General features: G+C 53.6%; 10 protein-coding genes across 10 annotated transcripts; 6 read left to right on the top strand and 4 right to left on the bottom strand.

Moving 5' to 3' along the window:
• Window positions 1–149: 149 nt before the first annotated feature.
• Window positions 150–1,175, bottom strand: NECHADRAFT_74762 (uncharacterized protein; the record flags this gene model as incomplete). The annotated part of the gene is made up of 1 exon (XM_003053480.1): window positions 150–1,175. One exon carries the CDS (start codon window positions 1,173–1,175, stop codon window positions 150–152), a length of 1,026 nt encoding a protein of 341 aa, XP_003053526.1.
• Window positions 1,176–2,805: 1,630 nt separating this feature from the next.
• Window positions 2,806–4,120, top strand: NECHADRAFT_74761 (uncharacterized protein; the record flags this gene model as incomplete). Its single annotated transcript, XM_003054194.1, has 5 exons — window positions 2,806–2,970; window positions 3,001–3,022; window positions 3,340–3,565; window positions 3,613–3,680; window positions 3,735–4,120. 5 exons carry the CDS (start codon window positions 2,806–2,808, stop codon window positions 4,118–4,120), a joined length of 867 nt encoding a protein of 288 aa, XP_003054240.1.
• Window positions 4,121–4,254: 134 nt separating this feature from the next.
• Window positions 4,255–5,490, bottom strand: NECHADRAFT_74760 (uncharacterized protein; the record flags this gene model as incomplete). The annotated part of the gene is made up of 1 exon (XM_003053479.1): window positions 4,255–5,490. One exon carries the CDS (start codon window positions 5,488–5,490, stop codon window positions 4,255–4,257), a length of 1,236 nt encoding a protein of 411 aa, XP_003053525.1.
• A 904-nt stretch (window positions 5,491–6,394) lies between these two features.
• Window positions 6,395–7,885, top strand: NECHADRAFT_98784 (uncharacterized protein; the record flags this gene model as incomplete). The annotated part of the gene is made up of 2 exons (XM_003054193.1): window positions 6,395–6,517; window positions 6,594–7,885. The coding sequence occupies 2 exons, from the start codon at window positions 6,395–6,397 to the stop codon at window positions 7,752–7,754; spliced, it is 1,284 nt and encodes a 427-aa protein (XP_003054239.1). The 3' UTR covers window positions 7,755–7,885.
• Window positions 7,886–7,950: 65 nt separating this feature from the next.
• On the bottom strand, window positions 7,951–8,718 carry NECHADRAFT_73374 (uncharacterized protein). Its single transcript, XM_003053478.1, has 2 exons — window positions 8,378–8,718; window positions 7,951–8,323 (listed from the first exon to the last, which is right to left on the bottom strand). Exons 1-2 carry the CDS (start codon window positions 8,700–8,702, stop codon window positions 8,067–8,069), a joined length of 582 nt encoding a protein of 193 aa, XP_003053524.1. The 5' UTR covers window positions 8,703–8,718; the 3' UTR covers window positions 7,951–8,066.
• A 171-nt stretch (window positions 8,719–8,889) lies between these two features.
• Window positions 8,890–9,640, bottom strand: NECHADRAFT_73373 (uncharacterized protein). Its single transcript, XM_003053477.1, has 2 exons — window positions 9,325–9,640; window positions 8,890–9,246 (listed from the first exon to the last, which is right to left on the bottom strand). Exons 1-2 carry the CDS (start codon window positions 9,548–9,550, stop codon window positions 9,089–9,091), a joined length of 384 nt encoding a protein of 127 aa, XP_003053523.1. The 5' UTR covers window positions 9,551–9,640; the 3' UTR covers window positions 8,890–9,088.
• A 209-nt stretch (window positions 9,641–9,849) lies between these two features.
• On the top strand, window positions 9,850–12,278 carry NECHADRAFT_102368 (uncharacterized protein). The gene is made up of 3 exons (XM_003054192.1): window positions 9,850–10,543; window positions 10,594–11,198; window positions 11,254–12,278. Exons 1-3 carry the CDS (start codon window positions 9,977–9,979, stop codon window positions 11,603–11,605), a joined length of 1,524 nt encoding a protein of 507 aa, XP_003054238.1. The 5' UTR covers window positions 9,850–9,976; the 3' UTR covers window positions 11,606–12,278.
• A 2,431-nt stretch (window positions 12,279–14,709) lies between these two features.
• Window positions 14,710–16,561, top strand: NECHADRAFT_98782 (uncharacterized protein; the record flags this gene model as incomplete). Its single annotated transcript, XM_003054191.1, has 2 exons — window positions 14,710–14,725; window positions 14,858–16,561. 2 exons carry the CDS (start codon window positions 14,710–14,712, stop codon window positions 15,991–15,993), a joined length of 1,152 nt encoding a protein of 383 aa, XP_003054237.1. The 3' UTR covers window positions 15,994–16,561.
• Window positions 16,562–18,571: 2,010 nt separating this feature from the next.
• Window positions 18,572–20,536, top strand: NECHADRAFT_57370 (uncharacterized protein; the record flags this gene model as incomplete). The annotated part of the gene is made up of 3 exons (XM_003054190.1): window positions 18,572–18,820; window positions 18,931–19,128; window positions 19,182–20,536. 3 exons carry the CDS (start codon window positions 18,572–18,574, stop codon window positions 20,316–20,318), a joined length of 1,584 nt encoding a protein of 527 aa, XP_003054236.1. The 3' UTR covers window positions 20,319–20,536.
• A 1,758-nt stretch (window positions 20,537–22,294) lies between these two features.
• NECHADRAFT_74753 (uncharacterized protein) lies at window positions 22,295–23,422 on the top strand (the record flags this gene model as incomplete). Its single annotated transcript, XM_003054189.1, has 2 exons — window positions 22,295–22,973; window positions 23,079–23,422. The coding sequence occupies 2 exons, from the start codon at window positions 22,295–22,297 to the stop codon at window positions 23,420–23,422; spliced, it is 1,023 nt and encodes a 340-aa protein (XP_003054235.1).
• Between the last annotated feature and the right edge of the window lie 38 nt (window positions 23,423–23,460).

Here is a 23,460-nt window from a genome sequence, read left to right as displayed (position 1 = left end):
GCAACGGGCATTAATTGGTTATAATCACAGGAGCATGACACGAGAAGGGCTAATGAGACGAAAGAGATATGCCAGAGTTGACATGAAATTAATATGTGTGATTCAATCAACCAATAAGCTGGCAATTCCTAATACTCCACGACCGTGAATCACTTAGACAACCACGCAACCAACTTTTCGTGAAAAAGTGACGGATGAGAAATCTGCGGCGCATGACCAAGTCCAGGAAACTCTACCAGATGACCATCCGGAATGAGGCTCGAAATCTCCTTGCCAAGGACATCAAAGTGACCAAGCTTCGCCGCAACCTCCTTGGGTGCCCACTGCGCACCAATAGCCGTGGTGTCATTGGTACCAACCATGATGAGAGTCTTCGTCTTGATGTCCTTGAACTGATGCGCGATGGGCTGCGTGAGAACCATGTCGACAATCTGCGCCTGGTTCTTGACATAGTTTTCCCGCTCGCTGCCGTAGTAGATGTTGACCAGCATCCTCACCCACTTGTCGTAGTCATCCTTCCACTCGCCCATGTAGTACGTCGCCTGCTCGTATCCTCGGATGGACTGGTAGCTCGAGGCGTTTTCAGACGTGTATGTGGTGTCGATGCTGACGTAGGGAACACCCTTTTGGACGTAATCCTCCATCCCGACGGCGTTGACCATGACTGTCTTTTCCACTGACTCGGGATACTGAAGACTGTATCGAGCTGCGAGCATGCCTCCAAGGGAATGTCCAATGACGGTGACGTTGTCAACTTTGAGAGCGTCCAAGAGTCCGCGGGTGTTCCACGCAAATTGGTGAAGGCTGAATTGGTACGATGAAGGCTTGGAACTCTTGCAGAAGCCCACCTGATCGGGAGCCACAACGCGGTATCCCTTTCGGCTCAGAGCCCGGATGGTTCCCTCCCATGTAGGACCGCAAAAGTTCTTGCCGTGGAGGAGAAGAGCTGTCTTGCCATTGGGATCGCATTCAGGCGGAATGTCCATAAAGGCCATCTCAAGCTTCTCAAGCTGACTGGTGAACTTGAAGAGCTTCACCGGCCATGGATAGGTGTAATTAGATCCATTGATGTCCTCAGCGACCTTGCTATCGTACACAATGCCCTTGACCTGCGCAGAGACGAGACCGGCGCAGAAGAGGCCGGTCGAGAAGATGGAGGCGAGTGAGAGCTTCATGGCATTGAATGTGAGAGGATGCAGTAGAGGAAATTAGAAGAGGGACAGCGACCGTATAAGGAAGGTTTCTGTTCCGAGAAAAGCCTCATGCCCCGTGGTAATACAACCTTGGGCTTGTTGACATCCAACCCATGCCATCCACACTGCGGGGAGCCGTATTAAACCACCCCGGGAGGGGCCGCGATTTAGAGGCATCTCGACCAACATTCCAAAGGTTCCGATGTAATAATATCGCGAGGTGGTTTTTGTCGTCGGGTAAATTTCAGGGAAATAGGTCTTGTTTCAGATATTTTGATGACTCTACCCAAGAGAGAAGGTCGCTAATGCATGTTGATCAGCAAACAGTTGAACCGTGGCTTTCAGCAAACATTAACTTGGTACGGAAGGCCATAGCGGAAGCTGCTTGGGTGCAACTCGAGGCTTGTAATTGTCAAGGAGGGGATATCCCTGTCTCAGCAGTTGAGCCGACGAGTCCACTTTGATTGATTCGCATACCTCGACCTCGGGAGAAAATCTCTCAATGACATGAGGCTCTGGGCTTTTCCGAGAGAGAGAGAGAAACTAAACAAGCTTCTTGGTAACAAGGAGTATCCTGGAAATGTTCAATGTGCTTACTCTTGCTGTACTGCCTCTATACATACCATCGGAGGCGGCTCGATGCCATCCCAGACCCAAGACCTGAGGGCAATCGTTGCTTTTTCTCAACCGCATCCCACAGCGAAACCTTTTCAGAACCAACATCCGACATCCCACTTCCGAAACTTTTGGAATTTTTCTTGAATAGGCTATGTTGGTTGAGACGAGTTGAGAGTGTTGGTGGCGCAAATAAAAAAGACAAACAAAGTCTCAAACTTGGCCCGTCCTTCAATAGAGAGAGCCTTATTCTAGTTGGAATTCAGAAGAAGGAAACAATAAGAGAAGGAAAATCATCTGATACCGAATGTTCCGAGGTTACACTCGAGAAAAAGCCCTTTTCGACAAGGTATGGTCGATGATTTCTCGGGACAAAGACCCTTTGTATACGTGGGACCACCTCATCTCCCTTTGTTTACGGACATCGTCCTCAAACTCTGTCGTAAGAAGCTCCGAGGGCATGTTTCAGCTGTGGCTTTCTCGAGATGGTCTTGCCTCGATCTAACCAGCGAGCCGTGTCTTAGACAGTTGCTGCACCCAGTCATCATCGCCCACAAGTTATAATTTTTGCTGAAGAAGATGGATCAAGAAACAATGGGACAAGATAGGCTAATCGGAGTTTATGTTTCTTTGTTGACAATCACCGATCTAAGCCCAGCTGAGCATCACCTGCCGTGCCGTCCCTCCTTTGTCGTCATAAAGTGCCGCTCCCAGCTTGAATAGGCTTCTATTGGGCATCGGCTCAGGAGAGTCCGATTCGTTGTCGCCTTCAGCTCTTGTAGACATGTGGCCCGCCCTTGCAGAAGCAATGAGCATGTCTCCCTCCACCTTGGGAGAGAAAGACGCAGATCCATCCATGGTACGGTTAGAGAGGAGACAAGAGACATCCTGGGGAGTTTTTTATGCCAGATATAACCCATCCTGTGCTCTCTTGTGATTTTCATCCGGGGTGCTACATACCAATACACATGTCTTTCCTAGACCTCGTCTGCCAACGATGGTGTCTGGAAACATTCCGGGCGAGAGCAACGCGGCTCAAGTCCGTATTCCTTGCATATTCTTTTTCATCTTGACGCCCATCTTTCTCTTTATTCGGGTTTGGAGTCGGATAGCCAAGAGGTCGGGTTTGGGCTGGGATGACTGGACTATTCTGATATCTTTTGTAAGTTGAAGCTATTCCGCCCTCTGGCAGAGTACTGACATTGACGACAAAGGTTTGTGCTCTTATAGTACAGATTCTGATGATGATCTCGTGCGAGTATGGATTTGGTCAGCACATCAAGAACTTGGCTCCCCAGAATAAGCTGATGGCACTCAAGGTAACATGATACCATCTCCAGACCTCAATGACTCTGTCTATACCACAACACTAACAAGTTCCAGCTCTTCTACGTCGCCCAGATCTTCTACAAGCTCACCATCAACCTCACAAAGATCTCGATCCTACTCCTGTACCTCCGCATCTTCGTCCAGCGATGGTTCCGCATATCCTGCCACACCCTCATAGTTCTGATAGCCTGCTACATGACAGCAACAACCGCTTCGTCCATCTGGCAGTGCAAGCCCATCAGAGGGGCCTGGGATAAGTCGGTGCAACCGACATGTATCAGTCTTACTAAGAACTGGTATGCGAACGCCGGCTTCTCGATCGCCACCGATGTCTTGATCCTGTTGTTGCCCATGCAGCCTATTTGGGCAAGCCAACTGTCGGTAGCTCACAAGAGAGCGCTCATGTTGGTGTTTGCTATGGGAAGCTTGTAAGTACTCCTGCATTTTCCCAGCAGCATATACTGATCGACTCAAGTGTCACCGTTACGTCCATCATGCGCGCAACAACACTCCGCTTCTCAACCACGAGCCCCGATATAACATGTACGTACATCTCTTAAAACATATCATTAGCTAGTACTGATGGCCTCTGATTAGACGATATCGCGTCAACCTTATGGACCATGATCGAGGAAAACATGGCAATCATCTGCGCCTGTTTGCCCATGTGCCGCATGCTCCTGGCGATTCTTTTCCCAGCCTGGTTTGCCGGATCCAAGGCATCAAGCTCCGAGGACTATACCCTCAGCGACAGGTCTGGAGACCAGCCTGGTGTGTGGAAGCCATATGTCGGACCCCGGCATGCTGAAGGTTTCAACCAGAGCGAAGTCCTTCGCACTGACGGAGCAAGTGAGGAATACATCTTGGACTCGTTGAAGGGCAACGATGCACCTAGTGAAGTTAGGATTGTGCGGAAGACCACATACGGGGTCACCTACGAGACTGATACCGAAGCTAGGAACGAGTATCAACGGGAAGCGTAAAAGGGCTATATCTTGGGAATGCAAGGCGTTTGGTCTCAGGGGTATTGGGCATCCATTTGAAGGGGGCTAAAGTCGTTCAAGTTTAGTATCTTTTATACAAATATATGATTTACAGCAACCTCGACAAGGAAGAACTAGCTCATTCCCTCCATAAACTCGACACGATCAAGAATCATTTGTCGGTATCCCATATACTCCTTAAGACCCTCCCACTCGGGTCCGGACTCTTCTCCATGCCTCCAGGGCTCCTTGAATCCCCACGCGCAGGCAATCTTGTCCATGGCCGCTCGCTCCTCTTCCCTCAGCCATCGGTAACGCAGCGGCGTTCCGGGCGCCCATGTCACACGCTTCATCTGGTCCTTGTTGCTCAGCTTGGCGATCAAACCCATGGATCCCACCACGAAGAAGTAACCCGAAATACCGGCGAAGCCGATTCCAGTCGCCGTGGTGATGTCCATTGTGTTCTGCCAGTAGGCGGCATAGGCAGATGCCAGACCAAAGATGCCAAAGGGGAGGGTAGCAAGAGCGAGGGCCGGGGTTGTAGCGTGCTTGAGGAGCTTCTGGCGCTTGAAGGCGGGGAGGCTGAATGAGGCCTCGACGATGCCCAAGGCGGAATCCAGGTTCTTGGCGTCGATGGCACTCTGCAGGGCCATGTCGGCCACGTCGCTCTGGACAGCCTTTATCGCAGCATTGGGGTTTGAAGCAACGTACTGAACGATGCCGTTCTTGACCACCGGCTTCTTCTTACTGGCAAACATGTCGAGGACCGCGGGGAGGGACTCGGGTCGACCCAGAGTCGCCTGGATGACCACATACAGCTCAAGGAACTCGGGTGTTATCTCGACATTGGGGTGTGAGATGATGGTGTATGCCGAGTACGAGATCTTCTTGATGCTGTCGGCCAACTGCGCGTCCATCTTGATTGGCCTGTTACCAGTCCTCTCTGCTCCCAGTTCCATGAGCTTCGAGGTCGACCCCCGTGACTGAGCCTCAGCTTTCCGAACCTGGGGCTGGAGAGCCTCCGCAGCCCTAAGGCATGTTTCCAAAGCGGCACTCGTCAATTGCTTCGCCGGAATCCCATCTGTCGAGAGGAACTTGTTCGTGTTGTCCCCCACGATCTTTGCCAATTGTGCCGGGTCCGTCAGTTGCCTCGGGACGCTCGCTGCGTCGGGTGGCTGGATGTTGAGATCGGGGTACGGAGATGTTGCGACCCATCGCACGCCCAAGGGCTTAAGGGTCGAGTTTCGGACATGTCGAGTACTTGATAGAAGAGCGCCGCTGAGGAAGGCTTGGTTGGCGACCGCTCGAGCCGGCGCAAAGGCGCATCGATGGCAGACGTTGCCGATCTGCCGGGGGCTTGCTCGTCGCATGGTAGGAGCCGGTGATGGGTGAAGTCGCGGGGTTCGATGTCTTTGGCCGTCGATTCAGCCCCAATTGAAGGTCGCTGCCCTCTTCTTTGGTCGTCGGATGTCGATAACTGACTTGAATATTTCCCGATGTCGAAAATCGTTGCCAATCAGAGGGAGCGTTCTCGCACAATGTCAAGACCCACTTCAACGGCAAAAGGAAGACTCTGATTGGCTGTTCCCTTTCATCTCAAAGCTGGTGTTTAAAATGGCAGCCTGAACATGGACTTGAATGATGGACGGTTACCTGATAGTGACAATAGTTAGTGTGAGATCATCTCATGTCTAAGGATATTGTGGTTCATTTCATCTATACTGTGCATCACTTCTACAAGCCCAAGAAACATATGGAAGCGAAATCGCAGAGTGACAAACATGTGGAATCAGGCTCTGATTTACAGTGACATGCCCGCTAAAATCGAAGCGACCAAGCGCTAGAACGATGGACGAAAGCGGGGCTCATCCATGAGGTGGCCCTCGTTAACCATGGATCCTGGGCGCGGGCTGGGCTGCATCCATGCTGTGCCCCCTTTGCAGCGTAAGCGTTGACCATGACGAAACTGGCTCTGGCTCTTGGACCTTAAGGTTGGGTACCACGACTCAGCTTTTCAATCCTCAACCTTTACCTCTCACTTCTTGGCTGCTGCCTTCTATTAGGCGTCTATACTCGAGCACCAGTATATCAGCAGCAGCAGCTCATCAGCTTGCAACAACAGCTCTACCGCCCTTTGTCTTATAGCGGACCGAACCCTTTTTGCTCTCGCGCCCGAAGACCCCGGCGAGTCTAGACGGCCTTGTCGATCCCATCGAACGACACCATATCGCCAACACCAACTCAGCATCGTCAAGGCCACAAGTCGACGCTACCATGCCGCCTCCTCCTCCTCCACCCCCTCCTCCGCCGCCTGGTGGTGGTGGTCCTCCTCCTCCGCCCCCTCCTCCCCCAGGAGGACTTCCAGGACGGCCTGCAGCTGGAGGATTGCCCAACCGAGTATGTTCCATGCCTAGGAAGCATTTCCAGAATCGCGACAACAAGGAGCCGATCAGATTCTAACGAGCCATTCTAGGGCGCTCTACTTTCCGATATTACCAAAGGCAAAGCTCTCAAGAAAGCCGTCACAAATGATCGTTCCGCCCCTCAAGTTAGCAAGTCTTCATCAAACTCGTCAGGCCCTCCGATCGGAGGCGCGCCTCCTGTTCCAGTTCTGGGCGGTGCACCGAAGCCTCCAGGAGGACTGGCACCACCCGTCCCAGGAAATCGAGCCAGGAGCAACAGCGATCAGGGGTCCCGCGATGCGGCTGGAGGAGGCATGGACGCGGCGCCACAGCTGGGCGGTCTCTTCGCCGGCGGTATGCCCAAGCTAAAGAAGAGAGGAGGAGGTATCGACACCGGTGCCAACTCCGACTCGACATATCTGTCCGATCCCGAGCCTACAACATCCGCTCCGAAACCACCGTCTTTTGGGGCGCCAAAGCCCCCGATAGGGGCTGCTCCCGCGATTCCTGGCCGACCTCCGATGCCGCCTCCCGGAGGATCAAACTTGAGGAAGACGACTCCGGTAGGATCAAAGCCTCCGCCTCCTCCGATAGGGAAGAAGCCGCCTCCTCTCCCGACATCGCGGAAGCCCTCATCCATGTCGTTACCGCCATCTGTGCCATCAGCACCGGCTCCTCCTCCTCCCCCTCCGCCAATGTCCTCCGCTCCAGCTCCGCCCGCACCTCCACCACCCCCCCCTTCTGCGGCGCCTCCTCCTCCTCGCCCAAGTGTATCTCCTACGCCGCGAACACAACCTCCCCCGCCTCCTCCACCACCTGCAGCGTCTCATTCAACACCCTCGCTTGCTGCTCAAGCCGCCATCCGCGCTGCTGGCCAAGCATCTCCAAGCTCCGCGCCCCCTCCGCCCCCATCATCAGCGCCAGCACCTCCAACTGCAGCTTCACCGCCGCCTCCAGTGACACGTTCCCGCGGCTCCTCTCTCCGCCAATCCATGTTGGACCCCAGCATGTTTACTCTGACAGCCAATGGAGCGAAATCTCCTAGCCCCGCCAAGGGTTCGCCTGCGCAGACACCTGGTGCTACAGGTGGCACACATGTGGCGATTAATGACTCCAGGTGGCATTTCAAGGACGAGGGTCTGTTCCCCAAACCAAGAGATTTTGTAGGCGGCACAAGGAAGTACAGGGCGGGGCGAGGAAGCAGTGTGCCGTTGGACCTGAGCGCTCTGTGAGATCTCATGCAGCTCCAGTTGAGCCAGCCTGTGTTGTTGACACCACAGGAGTTTCTGTAGCATTCATGGGTAGATACTTGCGGGGTTTGAATAGATTGAATTTTAGAATAAATGTGAATTCCCCAATGTCTCTTTTTGCGTGAATATCATGAACGGCTATGCTGATGGAATTTGCTCACAACGAGCTGACAAAATCACGTTGAAAATTCTATTCAATCATGTATAAATCGTCATGCCTCCTGGCATGTATAGTACAGTAGAGTTCCATCGCCTCCTGGTAGTGTACAGGTATACCCAATTCATCATGAACTTTTACATAGACTTGAGGTAGTTGGTCTCCTTGATCTTGGCCTTTCTCTCCTTGCGCATCGCCTTCTTGAGCTCCTCTCGCTTCGCCGCCGCCTCAATGTTGTGCTCGACGCCCTGGTTCTCCTCGCCGAGAATGTTGATGGACTGGTGCTGCAAGGGCACCTTGGGGGCGAGAGCCTCGAGGTTACCCTCGGCAAGGAGCTTGGCCTCGAGGGCCTTCTGGCGCTTGGCTGCTAGCTTTCGCTGCTTCTTTGATTTTGCTAGAATTGGTTGTTAGCAAGAGCTCATGCTAGGTGGGGTTTTCCACGACGTACAGAACTCGTCTCCGGCATCTGCGTCCTCCGAATCGGCGCTCTTCTTAAGCACATCCAGGCATGACCACAGCCACTCGGGGTATTCATCGTCCTTCTTTGCAACGGGATCTTGGCCGCCCTTGAAGTAGTTGAGTCCGTTCAGCGGGGTCCCAGCTCGACAGGATGACCGGGGAATGGGAGCGTCCGGTATGGCCTCGCCAGGCCCGGTGACGGGCGTCGAAAACACGGGTTCGGCGTTTCGGAAGGGAATTGTTGTCGAGAATTGCCGCAGGAGCGGCAGCGGACGCCGCGACGCAGTGGCGCGGAGGCACCGGGTGCAGAACATGATGGATGTGGTGGTGGGTGATGGGAGATGGTGGGTGACAAGGCTCGCTGTTCTGGAGAAATTTTGGAGGTGTGAGGTGAGTGGCCAATCAGGACAAAGGTAACCGGCAATTGTCAGCCTCGCGATAAATGCCCGTGAGTTTCAATGACTAGTAACCAAGAGGATATCATGCAATTGAATAGCAACTCGTGGATCATTTTTGTTTCATTGCTTCCTGATATATACACAGTCATACAGGGTTTAGGTGTTTGCTTCACCTTTACCACCAGAACCGAGGTTGTGACGACTCGATGCCTTTGATATCAAGACCACAATTCCCTCGCATCTAGATAACCAAGGTCTACTCAATCGTCTCTCTTAAACGCATGCACCAGTCAATTCGTATCTCACGAAGCGAACCGGTCCTGGTTCATCTTGGCGATCTTGTCGCTGGTGTGCACCTTGGCTGCCCGGTCAAGTTCCTCTTCCTTCTGGTCAATGTAGTTCTGCTGAATGAACTTGGTGCCCTTGATCTTGTTCGTCTTCAGCAATTGCAGGTATCGCTCTATAGCTCGTCATCAGTGAATGCTCAAAGGCAGGAACCCAGCAGCTCTCTCCCGTGAGCTCCATCCGGCCAACTAACCTCGGAGATGGCCGCAGTTCTCGAGGTGGTTCACGCCCTCACGGACGTAGCACTTGCCCAGCTCCTCGCCGACGAGTCGGGTCATCATGGCGCCGACCCATTGTTCCCGGATGAGGGAATCCTCAGCAGCCTTGAAGGCCTTGGTATCATCGTAGTCGACGCCGTTGAAGGTGGGAGGGACGGTAGGCTTCTGGGCCTTGAACTGCTCGGACTCGGGAGTAGGCATGACGACGATCGGATTGAGAGGCCTCGAGGGTTTCGAATTGGGTACTTGAGCGAGGGACTATGGTCGCGGCTTTCGATGTGGACTCGGTCGATATCGGCAACTTAGGATGTCCGTAGCTTGAAGCTTCAATTGATTTGGATGTCCAATGACAGCTGACCTGATTTCTCAGGCAAGCACCGACTCGCACAGACCCCAGACCACCTTCCTTGTCCGGAGCAAGGGTCTTTCACCGCTTTTACTGCCCCACCATTTGACTGGCAAAAAAAAAAAAAACTCTGCCGCGCCAGTCGACCCAACCTCCCAGGTTAAAAAGGTATACAAGGCGCAACTGAAATCTTCCTTCTGCATCCGCTTCTCTCCATCCTCATTCTGTCTATTCACCTCGTTTAGACATTTCCCCTTCCATCCCCCTCACACACATTCACAATGGCCAAGTCCAAGACAAAGGAGAGCAAGAAGGCTAAGGCCGCTGAGCCCCTCGCTGCCGTCAAGGCCGGAGGCATCACCAAGCCCTCCAAGACCACCAAGGCCAAGTCCAAGGAGCTGGCCAAGTCTGCCGCTAAGAAGCTCGTCAAGGAGAAGGACTCCAAGAAGAAGAAGAAGGCCGAGCCCGAGTCTGAGTCTTCCGAGTCCGAGTCTGAGAGCGAAGCCGAGTCCTCTGACGACTCCGACTCTTCCTCTGAGGAGGAGAAGAAGGTCACCAAGAAGGCCACCACCAACGGCAAGGCCAAGGCCAAGGCTCCTACCCCTTCTTCCGACTCTGAGTCCGAGTCTGACTCTGGCTCCGACGACTCTGGCGACTCCGACAGTGAGTCTGAGGAGGAGGAGAAGCCCAAGGCCAAGGCCACCAAGGTCAACGGTACCGCCAAGGCTGCCGCTAAGAAGGCTGAGTCCTCTGACTCTTCCGACTCTGAGTCTGGCTCTGACTCCGACTCTGACGACGAGTCTGAGGAGAAGGAGGAGAAGAAGCCCGCCGCCAAGGTTACTGAGAAGGTTTGTCTTACCGTGTCCTCTTTTTAAGTTCTATACTAACATAGTAACAGAAGGCCGCTTCCTCTGACGACTCGGACGACTCTGATGATTCCGAGGAGGATTCTGATGACAGCGATGACAGCTCTGAGGAGTCTGATGCCAAGGCCAAGACTGAGGAGGCTCCCTCCAAGAAGCGCAAGGCCGAGGACGACATCGACTCCGATGAGGCTAAGAAGACCAAGACTGATGCTCCCACTACCCTCTTCGCTGGTAGCCTGAGCTGGAACATCGATGACGATGCCCTCTACGAGGCCTTCAAGGAGTTCAATGGTCTCGTCGGCGCTCGTGTTGTCACTGAGAAGGGAACTGGCCGCAGCCGTGGCTTCGGTTACGTCGACTTCAACGACCCTGAGGGTTGCACCAAGGCCTACGAGGCCATGCAGGGTTTCGAGCTCGACGGCCGTGCCCTCAACCTCGACTACGCCAACGCTCGCCCTGCCGATGCCAACCCCGCGGGCCGTGCTGCCGACCGCGCCAAGCGACACGGCGACACCCTCAGCCCCGAGAGCGACACTCTCTTCGTTGGTAACCTGCCTTTCGACGTTGACCAGGATGCCGTCCGTGAGTTCTTTGGCGAGGTCGCTGAGGTTGCCAGCGTCCGACTTCCCACCGACCCGTAAGTTCAAACAGTCAGCACTTTACAAGACTATTCAAGCTAACATACATGACAGTGACTCTGGTAACCTGAAGGGTTTCGGTTATGTCAGCTTCAACTCTGTTGAGGATGCCAAGGCTGTCATTGACGCCAAGAACGGTGCCCCTATCGGCAACGGACGCATGTCTCGCAGCGTCCGTCTGGACTTTGCCAGCAGCCGACCCCAGCAGGGCGGTGGTGGCGGCGGCTTCGGAGGTGGTCGTGGAGGCGGTCGCGGTGGCGGCCGTGGTGGTTTCGGTGGCCGTGGTGGTGGTGGTCGCGGTGGTGGTCGTGGACGTGGCGGTCGTGGCGGTGGTCGTGGTGGCTTTGGCACCGGTGCTAACAGCACTCCTGCCAGCTACTCCGGCACCAAGATCTCGTTCGACTAAACGTGGGCTCATGCATAATACTGCAGACCGAGTGGGCATTTGGCGGGTTTACCATTAAAGTGGGCTTTGTGGGCTGTCGTTTCAACACAAGTTATACCTCCCTTGAGGAGTAGTGGGCTTTGAGAATACGCTTCACATCCATGGATGTGAAGCCATGATAGACCTGGGGGCATATACACTTGGGGACCGTGGGCTCGTGGCATCTGGCAAAGACGCCATCACTGGCGACTACGGCTTTTTGATGTTGGGTTTTGAACAAGTCTGTCGACAAGATGGACACCACGTGGGCTTCATGAGGGATTTGACGGCTCTTTGGGAAGATTCTCCCCCAGTCTTTTGTAAAGAAGACAGGACGGAGTGGACCAAGTCGGTTCGTGCGAATGCTCTGAGGGTCCTGGGGGCTTTTCGAAACGCAACGGAACGACCTACGTTGCCTCGCCTGACTTGAGCTTCAGTTGACGATGACCCTGCCTTTGACGACCACCCACCCTAATTCCTTAATCACCCTGTTCATGTTCAGTTGCCATCTGGGATTTGTTTCTTCTGGTTGATGTTGGTAAGTATACCACTGCCGCGTTGCTCTCGAGGGGCACCGGCATCCGTCCACATGTACGAGGTAGAGGGCGTAATAAAAGTTGATCATTTTATTCCAATGACTTTGGTGTCTTTAATGTGATATGATACATGTGCTATATATGCTTGTGGGCCGTGTCCTGTTAGCTTCAACAATACCCACCTAAGACTTGAGATGGTTCTTGTAAAAGTCCTCGTCAAATGCCAACCATGTGTAGTCAGCGGGATGGCAACCTGTGTCCCACCAGGGGCTTAACGCAATCTTCATGCCGTTCTGCATTACTTCTGAAACCTAGATCTTGCACCTGGCATTGAAGGAAGTCGTCGAGGTCCAGGAGCGAGATGACAGCAAAGAGATGCGGCCGGCGCTTGAGGAACTTGGCCTGGTGAGTGGCTCTTAGACAAGGAACCCATCAAGGAAACCATGTGTCTACCAGCCATGTTCTCATCTGGCTTGGTCGTCATAGATAGCAAGTCCACCAACAGGCCTATCAAACTGGACGAGGTATCAAAGGTTAAACTTGCCTTTACGATACGGGGTATACCTATTCCAAAGGCTAATTTGGAGAGGACCTGAACCGCTCAAGAGTGGCAGCTCCAGCATCAGAACGGTGCGGGGCATCTATTTACCTAGCAGCGTAATAAACGTTGATCATGGTTTCTCCTCATGACGTCACGGGACGAGTCCCCTTTTACTTGCGTGCTGTATAGGTTATCATGATGAGCGAGCATGAGTGTTTCGTAGTGGGACGATTCTGTCATCCGGGTCATATGTTGTGCTGGAAGCTGATGCGGCAGATGCAACGGAAGAGTTCCATATGGGCTCACATTGGGCTTTTAGTTAATAAAGGGCTGGTAAAAGACGGCGCGAATGCTCTTTAGGCACATGCTCCTAATATCGGCTGCGGCCTATCAAGAGATGTCGTCGAGGATGCACGGCATTGCGCTTTGGGCAACGCCCAGGATAGGCAGTTATGGCTCAACGATGAGACACCGCGCGTGGAGAGTCCAGTCTGGAGAGAGCCCACACATGCATGAGCAAGTTAATACCCATACGCAGTGGGTTGGCAAGACGATTTGTTGAGGAGGGGATATCAGAAGCGAGCCTGGGTGTTGGGAGTCGGGAGTCAGCTGGCGGCGACTACGCCCGTTCTTTTTTTCAGCTGTCTGACTGTTATTGTTGCTGCGTAAGTTTTTGAGGCTTGGGCTTCTGTAAGGGCTGCTGCTAGATGACGCAAAGAGAATCCAAAACCAGAAGCAGAGGCGCACTTTTGGAATGATTCTTGGGCTGAGCTGAGGCGCCGGGCGATGATGCCACCACGCCATGGCCGCCGCGATGGGGAATAAGCAGGGTCTTTGCATGGACCAGGAAGACACGAGACACGGAAGTTTGATGTCGGGCAGGAACCGCATGTTTTGAAAATAAAATAAAATAAAAATGCTGTAGAGTAGATAGAACCATTGTGTGTCCAATGTGGCTTTTATAGAGTTAAAAAGTATGCTTTTCCCATCAATATCGTCAATATACCATCATCTTGGCTTGTAGTTTTCAAGGCTTATTTGGCTTGATGGGGCATGTAGATCAAAGCAAGGTGATAGATCGATAAGCAAGCCTTGTTGATCCACGTCGACAAAGCGTCCATGGATCCATACGAGACGAGACAAGACCCTCAAGGTTCGGCATGAGGCCGAAACGCAAACAAATGCCATGGCCACGCTTTATGGCGTGAATGGCCCCTTTTATCGAAATGAGGCCAATATCACCTCCCTCCCGTCGAGGACACCTAAACACACACTCACACGCTGAAGCTGGTCTGCGAACTCTTTTGGGCAATAGAACCCCGCCCCTGCGCTCATGACCGGCTGGTTCGTGCTGCGTGCTCACAAAGACGGGCGGGGCTTCAAGTATCGGTACATCAAAACGGCTGCCTCACCGCCCTCGGGACCATAACAGCACAGTGTGCGACAACATCGGCGTCATCGTTACGCTATGCTCGACGAGACCAAGTCGGCCTGGTGTCCGACTGTGACACGCCCGCGTTTCACAGAAGCGCGTGATGCGCTCGCACTGTGCCCCCACACACACTTTCAAGTACTGCTACCTCAACCGCTATCGATGTGCTACCGGACGTGCTCTCGTGCCTCTAACAAAGGCGTGCCAGAACCAGAACAACACCCCGTCCCCCATCCTCACCGACCGACCCCCGACTTCGCTGCCCATCACCTCCTTGTAGCCTGGTCTTTTTTAATATCCCCTTCTGCTTCGTTCTGGACCCTTTCCCGCTTCTGCAGGTCTTGTTCCTCTCCTTATTCCCCCTTCCGAATAACATCACACCAGAGCGCCGAGTCCCTGGTTCGACATCGTGTGAGATAAGCGGGGTTTTGCGCAGCGCGCCGATCTAATACCCCCACGCTTTGTTTGCTGCGCCCAGGCAGTTTATTACCGTGATACCCAATATCTGATCTCCCTTCTTTAACTTTCCGGTTTTTCAACCAAACTTGTCTCTTGACGACTCGAACAAAAGGAAACTATGGCTGAACAAGCAGGTCAGAGCTGGCAGGGGGGCAGGGTGTCGAGGACTGGAACACGATCGAGTCCGGGACTCCCTCCACAGAGACGCTTTGATGGTTTGTCCTTGTCCCCCTTTCTGCCTTGCGCGCGTTGGCTAACGGCATCAGAATCATGGGTAGAGGTTTCGTCGCAGCCTTCTTCATCTTCGCTGTCGAGTATCGGTGATGAGATCGTCACCACCGGTTTGCGCGTTGGAAACCCGCACGCACGTCGGCGGCGCCCCCAGAACTCAACAAGATCCCTTCCGCAGCAGCAGACAGCCATCCACAACGTCTACGCCGCCGATCTGAGCAGTCAGGAAGAGTACGACGAGAGCGATAGCGAAGAGGACCGCCTGCTTACAAGTTCTACCGAGAACGTGCGGCAGGATGATGACGATGAGGACATGGATTCCGATGCGGAGTCGGACGACGGAGATAACGTCACCGCGCTTGGGCGGGCATCCGACCAACCTGTCTTCCAACCTCAGCCAAATGCCTTCTCTCATCCGCCAACGAACCAAGCCCAAAGACGAGAGTCTGCTCCCGCTATCCCAACCGTCCCTCCTCCTCATCCTCACAGCGGTGTTGGTCGGTCGTCGTTCTCTCGGCGCTCCTCCCAGGCACGGCCCCACCGTGCGGGTCCCAGCTTCATGTCCCCTTCGGTTCGGGAGGAGAACGACGCCGCACTGCGGGCTTCCTTGACGACACTGCTCTCTTGCGCTCATGCGGCTAGAGGCTTGCCCAAGACCAAGGAGGAGGCAGAGGCTCAGCGGGCTGCCAGCGCGGGCGTAGGCCCCAGCAACCAGCCGATGGAGCTGCGATTCGTGCCAGAGTCGGAGCTGGACACGGAGCCAGCCCGGGCCCAGCGACCCACGGCGCCGTCTCCACCACGGAAACGGGCCTCCCCTGCTAGATCTACTTCCCGCACTTCGGAGAGGGGCAAGCACAGCTCCGGATCGGCTACGGCCCCACGGGCTACGAAAAAGAAGCGAACGGCGCAGGCGGAAGAGCCGTACATCTCTCCGACTCTCCTCACCTGGGTTGTCAGCGCTGGTGTCGTGGTCCTCGTATCCGTGGTGGGGTTTGGTGCTGGCTACGTTATCGGACGGGAGGTGGGTAAGCAGGAGGCGCTCGCGGCCAGCGTTGGGAGCGTGGGCGGCGTCAACGAGACCACGTCTTGTGGCCAGGAAGTTATCCGGTCATCTGGTAACGGCCTCCGCAAGCTTCGCTGGGGGGCCGTGGGAAAGAGCATCGTTGCTTAGACCTGAGAACACTCTGTGTTTCTTTGTTTAATGAGCTCGGACTCTGAGGAGCGGACAGGACTTCGTTCCGAACTCTGGAGGTGACTTTTTCGAGGGGGTGGGCGTTTGGGCACTGACGATATCATTCTGCGCGGTCATGGTCATGAGATACGCAAAGCTACGGTCCCAGTGAGGTAATGTCGGCGTTTTTCATCTAACGACTCGTTACACACAGGCGGGGATATCTTGTTGCTTCATATTTTACTTTGCGCGCTTCTCAGGGACATACACTGGGGATTTATGGGATGGCTTTTATGATTTATTTCTTGCATGTTTGGGATTGGCTATACCGTTGTTTGTGCTTGCAACCGGGTAGATGCTCTCCACACATTGGCGTCGGTAATTATTCCCCTCAAAGTATGGTAGTTGGAATATGGGAAATAAAAATACCCCCGAAAACCGCTTACCCTATTGTCGAATAATCAGCACGAATTCGAGACGAGGTTGATTGTGACTAGATATCAAGACATGACCTCTCGATACGAGCAAGTGATCGACTTCTGTCTCAATTTTTGGTCGCGTGAATAACAACTAAACTTGCAAGTGGAGGTAACGTGAGTGGGTGTCTCGTGGGCGCGTGGTAGTGGAAACTGTTGGGAGGTTTCGAGCCCCGTGAGGACGTCTAATCAATGAGACATTATAGGCGGGGAAAGGCTCATGTTGAGTTGACTATCGCAAGTATGGTCTTCCTACGTTGCAGTGAGTGATCTAGAGCTCCGGCTGTGTCAGCTCATCATGCGACTTGGTAAGCGCCAACGAAACAGATATCTCGAACAGAGTCAAGATACGAGTACGTTTCAGAGCAAGGTTGCTATTATTGACTCATGGCCAACAAGGGAATAGCAACCATCATCCAAAAGCGTCGGAAGCGGCACTCACGACATCTGCCGGCATCCCTCATGGGGCCCCTGTCCGGGCCTCCTGCCCCGTCGCGCATGTCGGCGCCGGCCGGGACAACACAAGATGAGGGCCCGGGGCCGGCTCGCCGCCGTCGCTCCCGAATACGGAAGGGCCGCGACGTCAGCCCACAAGCGGGGTGCGTATGAGGCGCGGCGGTCGATGATCGGAGCGATCCGGGGCGGTTGGCGGTTAAGACTACGCCTTTTTTTTTTTCTTGAGAACGACTGGGGTTTTTGGGAATTGTCAGGGGCTTAGAAGCTTTGTTGGGTGAATTGAAGGTTTAGAGTCTTTAAGTTCTTACGGGCAGGCGACGGGCATTGTTGTTCGTGAGAGTGACATGCAACCAGCTCCTGCAGACATTCACAGCTTAGATAACATAGTCTCAGTAACGTTCTTTGTACACGAAAGCAGCCGCGAGTTCTTGCGATAAAGCAACGAGTATTGGGGATGTAACCTGGGCATGTCGCGGATCTTTGCTTGAAGGATCTCCTTGGAGAAACATAAACAACACCCTAGCGAGAGTCCGGCTCGGACTTGACCAGCATGTGAAAGCGGACGCCCATCGCCAACAGCTCCCCAGGGTCGCGAAAAGAAAAAGAAGGAATTGGCCAATGACCTGAATGGCCTTATTCATCGAGGTCCCTGAATATGATCCGAGCATCGTTACACCAGATGGCCGGTAAAGGGCACGGCTCATGGGCAAAGGAAAAGACCATCCTCTTATTCGGAACATGGCGAAGAGATGGGCAAAAGGCGGCCAATCACTGTCACGGCTGACAACTCATCAGGCCATTTCTAAAGGCGTACGTGGTTAGAGACCCAGCACTGCAATGAGCCGCAAGGACAAGGACCAGGAGGCCGTTAGTGGATCAATTTGAGGGGGAGAACTTTTCGACCCTCAAGTTTGGGCGGTATTAGGAATGCGATCACGAGCAATTGGTCCTGGAAAAGTTGGCTGGTAGGCATTGAAACATGGCAGAAGCATCATCTGCAGTGATCGAGTTTATGTAAGCCACGAAGCTTGCTCCAGCGAGGGATGCAAGTCAAAACTGGGCGGGGGAGATGGATAAGAATGCGAAAAAGGAGGGACGAGATCTCAATTTAACAGAGATACGAATACGAATCCGCACACACCAACCAATCAGACTCTGAATCGGCCCTAATTGAGGTATCCACCTGCCAGGCACAGAGTTGCAGGTCCCGTCACCCACTCGCCACAGAAGCCGGACACTACAGGCGAGAGGGTGCTGCAGAGTGAACTCCTACAGGGGGACGAGCCCACTAACTCCCGACGGTGTCCAGGCGGTGTGCCGTGCTGTGGCTAGGAACCTTCTGTGCCTTCCAAGTGATTGCCGCTCGGCAGGTGGGTGGGGTCCCCAACTGATCCTCTCCTTCCCCCCTGGTCGGAAAAAAACGTCAGGGTCTGGCGCAATTACATATCAGTTAATCTCCTTCGCCGTCTTCTTCTCTCTTGTTTTCCCTATCGGTCTCTTCTTTCTAAGGACTCGTCGTTGGGAATTGCGCTTTCCCTGACGTTTAAGGCGATCCTCTCCCTCTTCTTTCTCTCCCGTCCTCTCCAGAGAACCGCTCTCAACAGCAACAACCTTCTACTCCGTACTCCTCCCGTCCTCCCTCAACCATGGGACTCCTCCACGAGATCGCGGGCCACCCGCTCGCCCAGCAGTTCCAAGAGCTTCCCCTGGGCCAGCAGGTCGGCATTGGCTTTGGTGCCATTGTTGTCCTCTCCGTTATCCTCAATATCCTCAGCCAGATCCTCTTCGTCAACCCCAACGAGCCCCCCATGGTGTTCCACTGGTTCCCTTTCATCGGAAGCACTGTCACCTACGGAATGGACCCCCCTCGCTTCTTCAAGGAGAACCGCGCCAAGGTGAGTCCAGATGAGTTATAGCCTTTCAATTGAGAGGGAACTTGGCTCCTGGCAGCAGATATGCTTGCCAGTAGTAACCACAGAGAGCAGTTAGCTAACTTTGGCGATAGTTCGGCGATGTCTTCACCTTTGTCCTCCTCGGCAAGAAAACCACCGTTGCTGTGGGCCCCTCCGGAAACGACTTTATTCTCAACGGAAAGCTCAAGGACGTCTGCGCTGAGGAGATTTACACCGTCCTTACCACTCCTGTCTTTGGCAAGGATGTTGTCTACGACTGCCCCAACGCCAAGCTCATGGAGCAGAAGAAGGTGAGATAACATTATCCGCTTCCATGACTGAATGCTAATACAGCCCATGATAGTTCATGAAGATCGCTCTTACCACCGAGGCCTTCCGATCCTACGTCCCCATCATCTCTGGCGAGGTGCGCGACTACTTCAAGAAGAGCGCCGACTTTAAGGGCAAGACCGGCATCGTCGATATCCCCAAGAAGATGGCCGAGATCACCATCTTCACCGCTTCCCACGCCCTCCAGGGCAGCGTCATCCGCAGCAAGTTTGACGAGTCCCTCGCCGCGCTCTACCACGACCTCGATATGGGGTTCACCCCCATCAACTTTATGCTTCACTGGGCTCCTCTCCCCTGGAACCGCAAGCGTGACCACGCTCAGCGAACCGTCGCCAAGATCTACATGGACACCATCAGGGAGCGCCGCATTAAGGACAACGATGACAGCGAGCACGACATGATGAAGCATCTCATGAACTCGACCTACAAGAACGGCACCCCCGTCCCCGACCACGAGATCGCCCACATGATGATTGCCCTCCTCATGGCCGGCCAGCACTCTTCCTCATCCACCAGCTCTTGGATCATGCTCCGTCTCGCCCAGTACCCCCAGATCATGGAGGAGCTCTACCAGGAGCAGGTCAAGGCTCTCGGTGCCGACCTCCCCCCTCTGAAGTTTGAGGATCTTGCCAAGCTTCCTCTCAACCAGGCCATCATCAAGGAGACTCTCCGCCTCCACGCCCCTATCCACTCCATCATGCGCGCCGTCAAGTCCCCTATGCCCGTTCCCGGAACCAAGTATGTTATCCCGACTTCGCACACTCTCCTGGCCGCCCCCGGTGTCAGCGCTTCCGACCCTGCCTACTTCCCCAACCCCGATGAGTGGGACCCTCACCGATGGGAGGCCGGTTCGCCCAACGCCCCTACCATTGCCCGCAACAACGCCGAGGAGGAGGAGAAGATCGACTACGGTTACGGCCTTGTCAGCAAGGGTTCCGCTTCTCCCTACCTGCCTTTCGGTGCTGGCCGTCATCGCTGCATCGGCGAGCACTTTGCCAACGTGCAACTGCAGACCATTGTGGCCGAGGTTGTCCGGGAGTTCAAGTTCAGCAACGTCGACGGTGGCAACACTCTTATCGGCACTGACTACGCCTCGCTCTTCTCGCGACCCCTGGAGCCTGCCAACATTCGCTGGGAGAGACGCCAGTAGATTCGAAATCTGACACAAATGATGAGAGAATACGAAAACCACTTGTATATACGCGGCAATGCGATGGGCGTGCTGAGGAGTTGAGTGCATAATGATTGGTCTGGGTTTTAAAAAAAGAACTCATTTGCCATGCAATGCCGGCAAAGCTCTGGCAATAGACTTATACATATTTAATAAGAAATGGTTAAACTGATGTATTTTTGGTTTGTTTATTGTTTTTAATGTTGCCGGTGGTTTTGGAATGAGATGATGTGTGTCTTGGATGAACTTGCCTTGGAAATGTGAACTAGCCCCCACTTAGACGAGAGCCTCCATCAATGACGACTACTAGGGGCAAGTTGATGGCTGTTGACGGTTTCATACCTGTCAGGGACATTCTCACACATTCTCAACAGATCTTGCTCCTACTCTTCTGAGTTCATCACATATACATATTCAATACGAAACAGCTTATCAAGATTTCAATTTCTTTCATCCCGACAAGCATTCTCGATTTACCTACCTATATTCCCTTAGGTAGTTCAAGGAGAGTCTATCTACCGAAAACACCATGAGCGAGTCATATGGTCCTCTTGTTCGCCTTTGGGGCATCCATCCATCGAAACTCCCACCCGCAGGAGCCAAAACCGAGGAGCTCAAGATCCTTCTCGCCTCAATCCTCATCGAGGCTCTCCCCTTCATCAGTTCCGTACCATCCGAAGGTCCAACCTCAGATCATACCACAGAGCTACGCAGTCCTACTGAGTTATGGAAGCACAAGTCAGTAAAGACATTTGAAGGCTCTACGGCTCCTGTGCATGTCTTTGAGCGCACTGTCGACTCGGAAACCCTCGACGCACTTGCCCAGACTCATTCGTCGCTTGGCATCAAGCCAGGCAATGTTCAGTCAGAAACTTGGGCATTGCGGCGGAGTACTCACATTGGGAAGAAAGAAGAGGGGACTGCAGATTGGGATGAGTTTTTGAGGTGTTTCAAAGAGGAGCATGCAGAGGCGGAAACAGCTTTTACACCGAGCGTCTTGAGCTCGTCAAGGCTGCAAGAGTGGGATTGTAAGGGGATAGAGGTCGAAGTTGAGGGTACGACATGGACGGACTGGACGCTTCGTCGTGAAGAGGCGGTTCATCAGCTCCCAGGCCCTCTCACTCGCCGCGTCTTTCAGGTTCTACAGGCCACAACCTCGCTAAAGGGCCAGAGGGATTTTCTTGTTGTCCAGATCGCCATGCAAGCAGACGATGAGACTGATGAATCTTCCCATAAGGGTGTAGTACCGGCAGCGTACACAAGTGTTGAGAGGGTGAGGGAGTTGGCGGATGGGAGGATAGAGTGGGTGATGGGGACGGCGTCTGATGCGAGAGGACTGGTGCCCATGTGGGTGCAGAAATTGGGCTTGGCGGGACAGATTGCGAAGGACGTGGGCATGTTTCTGCGATGGATTGCAAAGGAGAGGAAGAAGGGAAAGGATGCTCAAGTTATCGGAGACTTGGAGTAACAGAGAGCTGCGAGGGGATCCAGTTATTGCACGAGTCTACTTGTGCGAACTCTAGAGCCGAATGCAGAGAATCAAGTATGTAATTGTTTATCTATCCCTACGTCTGAATCCACGTTGAGACTCGCCGGGCCTTTATTATCAACCAGCGGGAAAGACATCCATTCTGCCAAGACGCCGGGTTTGATGGTGATGTTGTCGTCTGTTGGGTGCCTTCCCTCAACTGTGTAAGTGGATTTCATGAGCTCCTTCCTCTCCCACACCTCTTCACCTCTTGCCACAGGCAGGCAGCTGGATGCCTCTTTCCTCCATCACCGGTTGTAGATAACGAGCTTGCTCCTGTTCCCCAAACTTCATTAAAACTCTCCTTCTTCAACCACCTTCACTGGATTCTGTTCCTCTCGTCCATCTCACTTGAATCCACCAAACCTGCTTCATCCAACATATTGACAACCATCGCAACATCCTTGTGATCTACAGTCTCGCATAGATGGACCGTTATCGCCGCCGCTCTGACCCTGTGGTGCAGCTGCAGCTTCCTGTCTCCCCTGAACTAAGCCAGTCCCAGTATCGCTACCCCCTCTTATCCTCATCACCACTGTCCGCGAACCGCGCAAACCAGACAACCAGATCAACCAACAAGTACGAGGCCAAGGTTCAAGCTCTGATGAGCATGACCTTTGAGCTCAGCCTTCGAAACCTCAACGTACATGTCCAGCGCCTCGAGCGTGATGTCCGGCGCCTCGTCACCAAGACCGCCAACGATCAAGATTTCAGACGTGAGAATGAGGCTACCCTGGCAAAGTATATGCAAGAGGTTGAAGCTGTCAAGTTGAAATTGGCTCAATATGGCGACAAACCCTCCGTGACCCGGGCTGATATTGACAAGCTGCAGCAAGAGATGGCTCAAGAAGCTGGGAAATGGAAGGCGGAGGTGGATGATATCAGAGCACAACTCGATGCTCTGAGGGATCAAAACCAGCAACTCAATGCTCAGAGGGATCGAAACCTACTTGAAAAGCTCAATCCTCTTTTTGAAAAGATTAAGGAGATGGAGGGCAGCAACCAAACGCCAGATGCTCATGTGCCCTCTGTGCCCTGTGTTCCCTCCCCTCCCTCCGCTACTCGGACTCTGCCAGCCCGCCAGTCAACCCCGAGAATGGAGACTCGTGCGATGCGTCGAGAAAAGTTGAATGTCGTTGTCCTCAATCGACAACAACGCAAGTATCTCTAATCTGTTAAAATACCGTTGCCGGTTGCTAACTTTGTTCTAGAGGTTGCCCTCTCTTCGGATCATGAGTACCGAATTACTGAGACCATCAACTCAACCAAACGCTGGAACCGAGAGCACAAAATGACAAAGTGTCCAGACCCCGAGTTCATTGCCAACTATCTTATGAAGCAAGGGCGACGCGACACTGGCATTGCCAAGGTGCTTCAACAGGCGATCCAGAAGCGGGTTTTCCAGCGTATCAAGATGGAAACTGGCAAGCCATGGCGTCCTCATGATCTCACGGAGCTCTGCCACAGGGTGACTTGGCGGGAGGTGATTGATGCAGCGACAGAGGTATTGGTCACCAAGAGACACCGAACTGTGCAGTTGTTGGGGCAGATGTGAAGCGGATTTGTTGGTGAAAGAAGTTGATGAGCCCTGGC

This window comes from Fusarium vanettenii (genome assembly GCF_000151355.1).
Source record: "Fusarium vanettenii 77-13-4 chromosome 1 genomic scaffold NECHAsca_1_chr1_3_0, whole genome shotgun sequence".
NCBI lineage: Eukaryota > Fungi > Ascomycota > Sordariomycetes > Hypocreales > Nectriaceae > Fusarium > Fusarium vanettenii.
The sequence above is the reverse complement of the archived record's forward strand: the minus strand, read 5'-3'. Positions and strand labels throughout refer to the sequence as shown.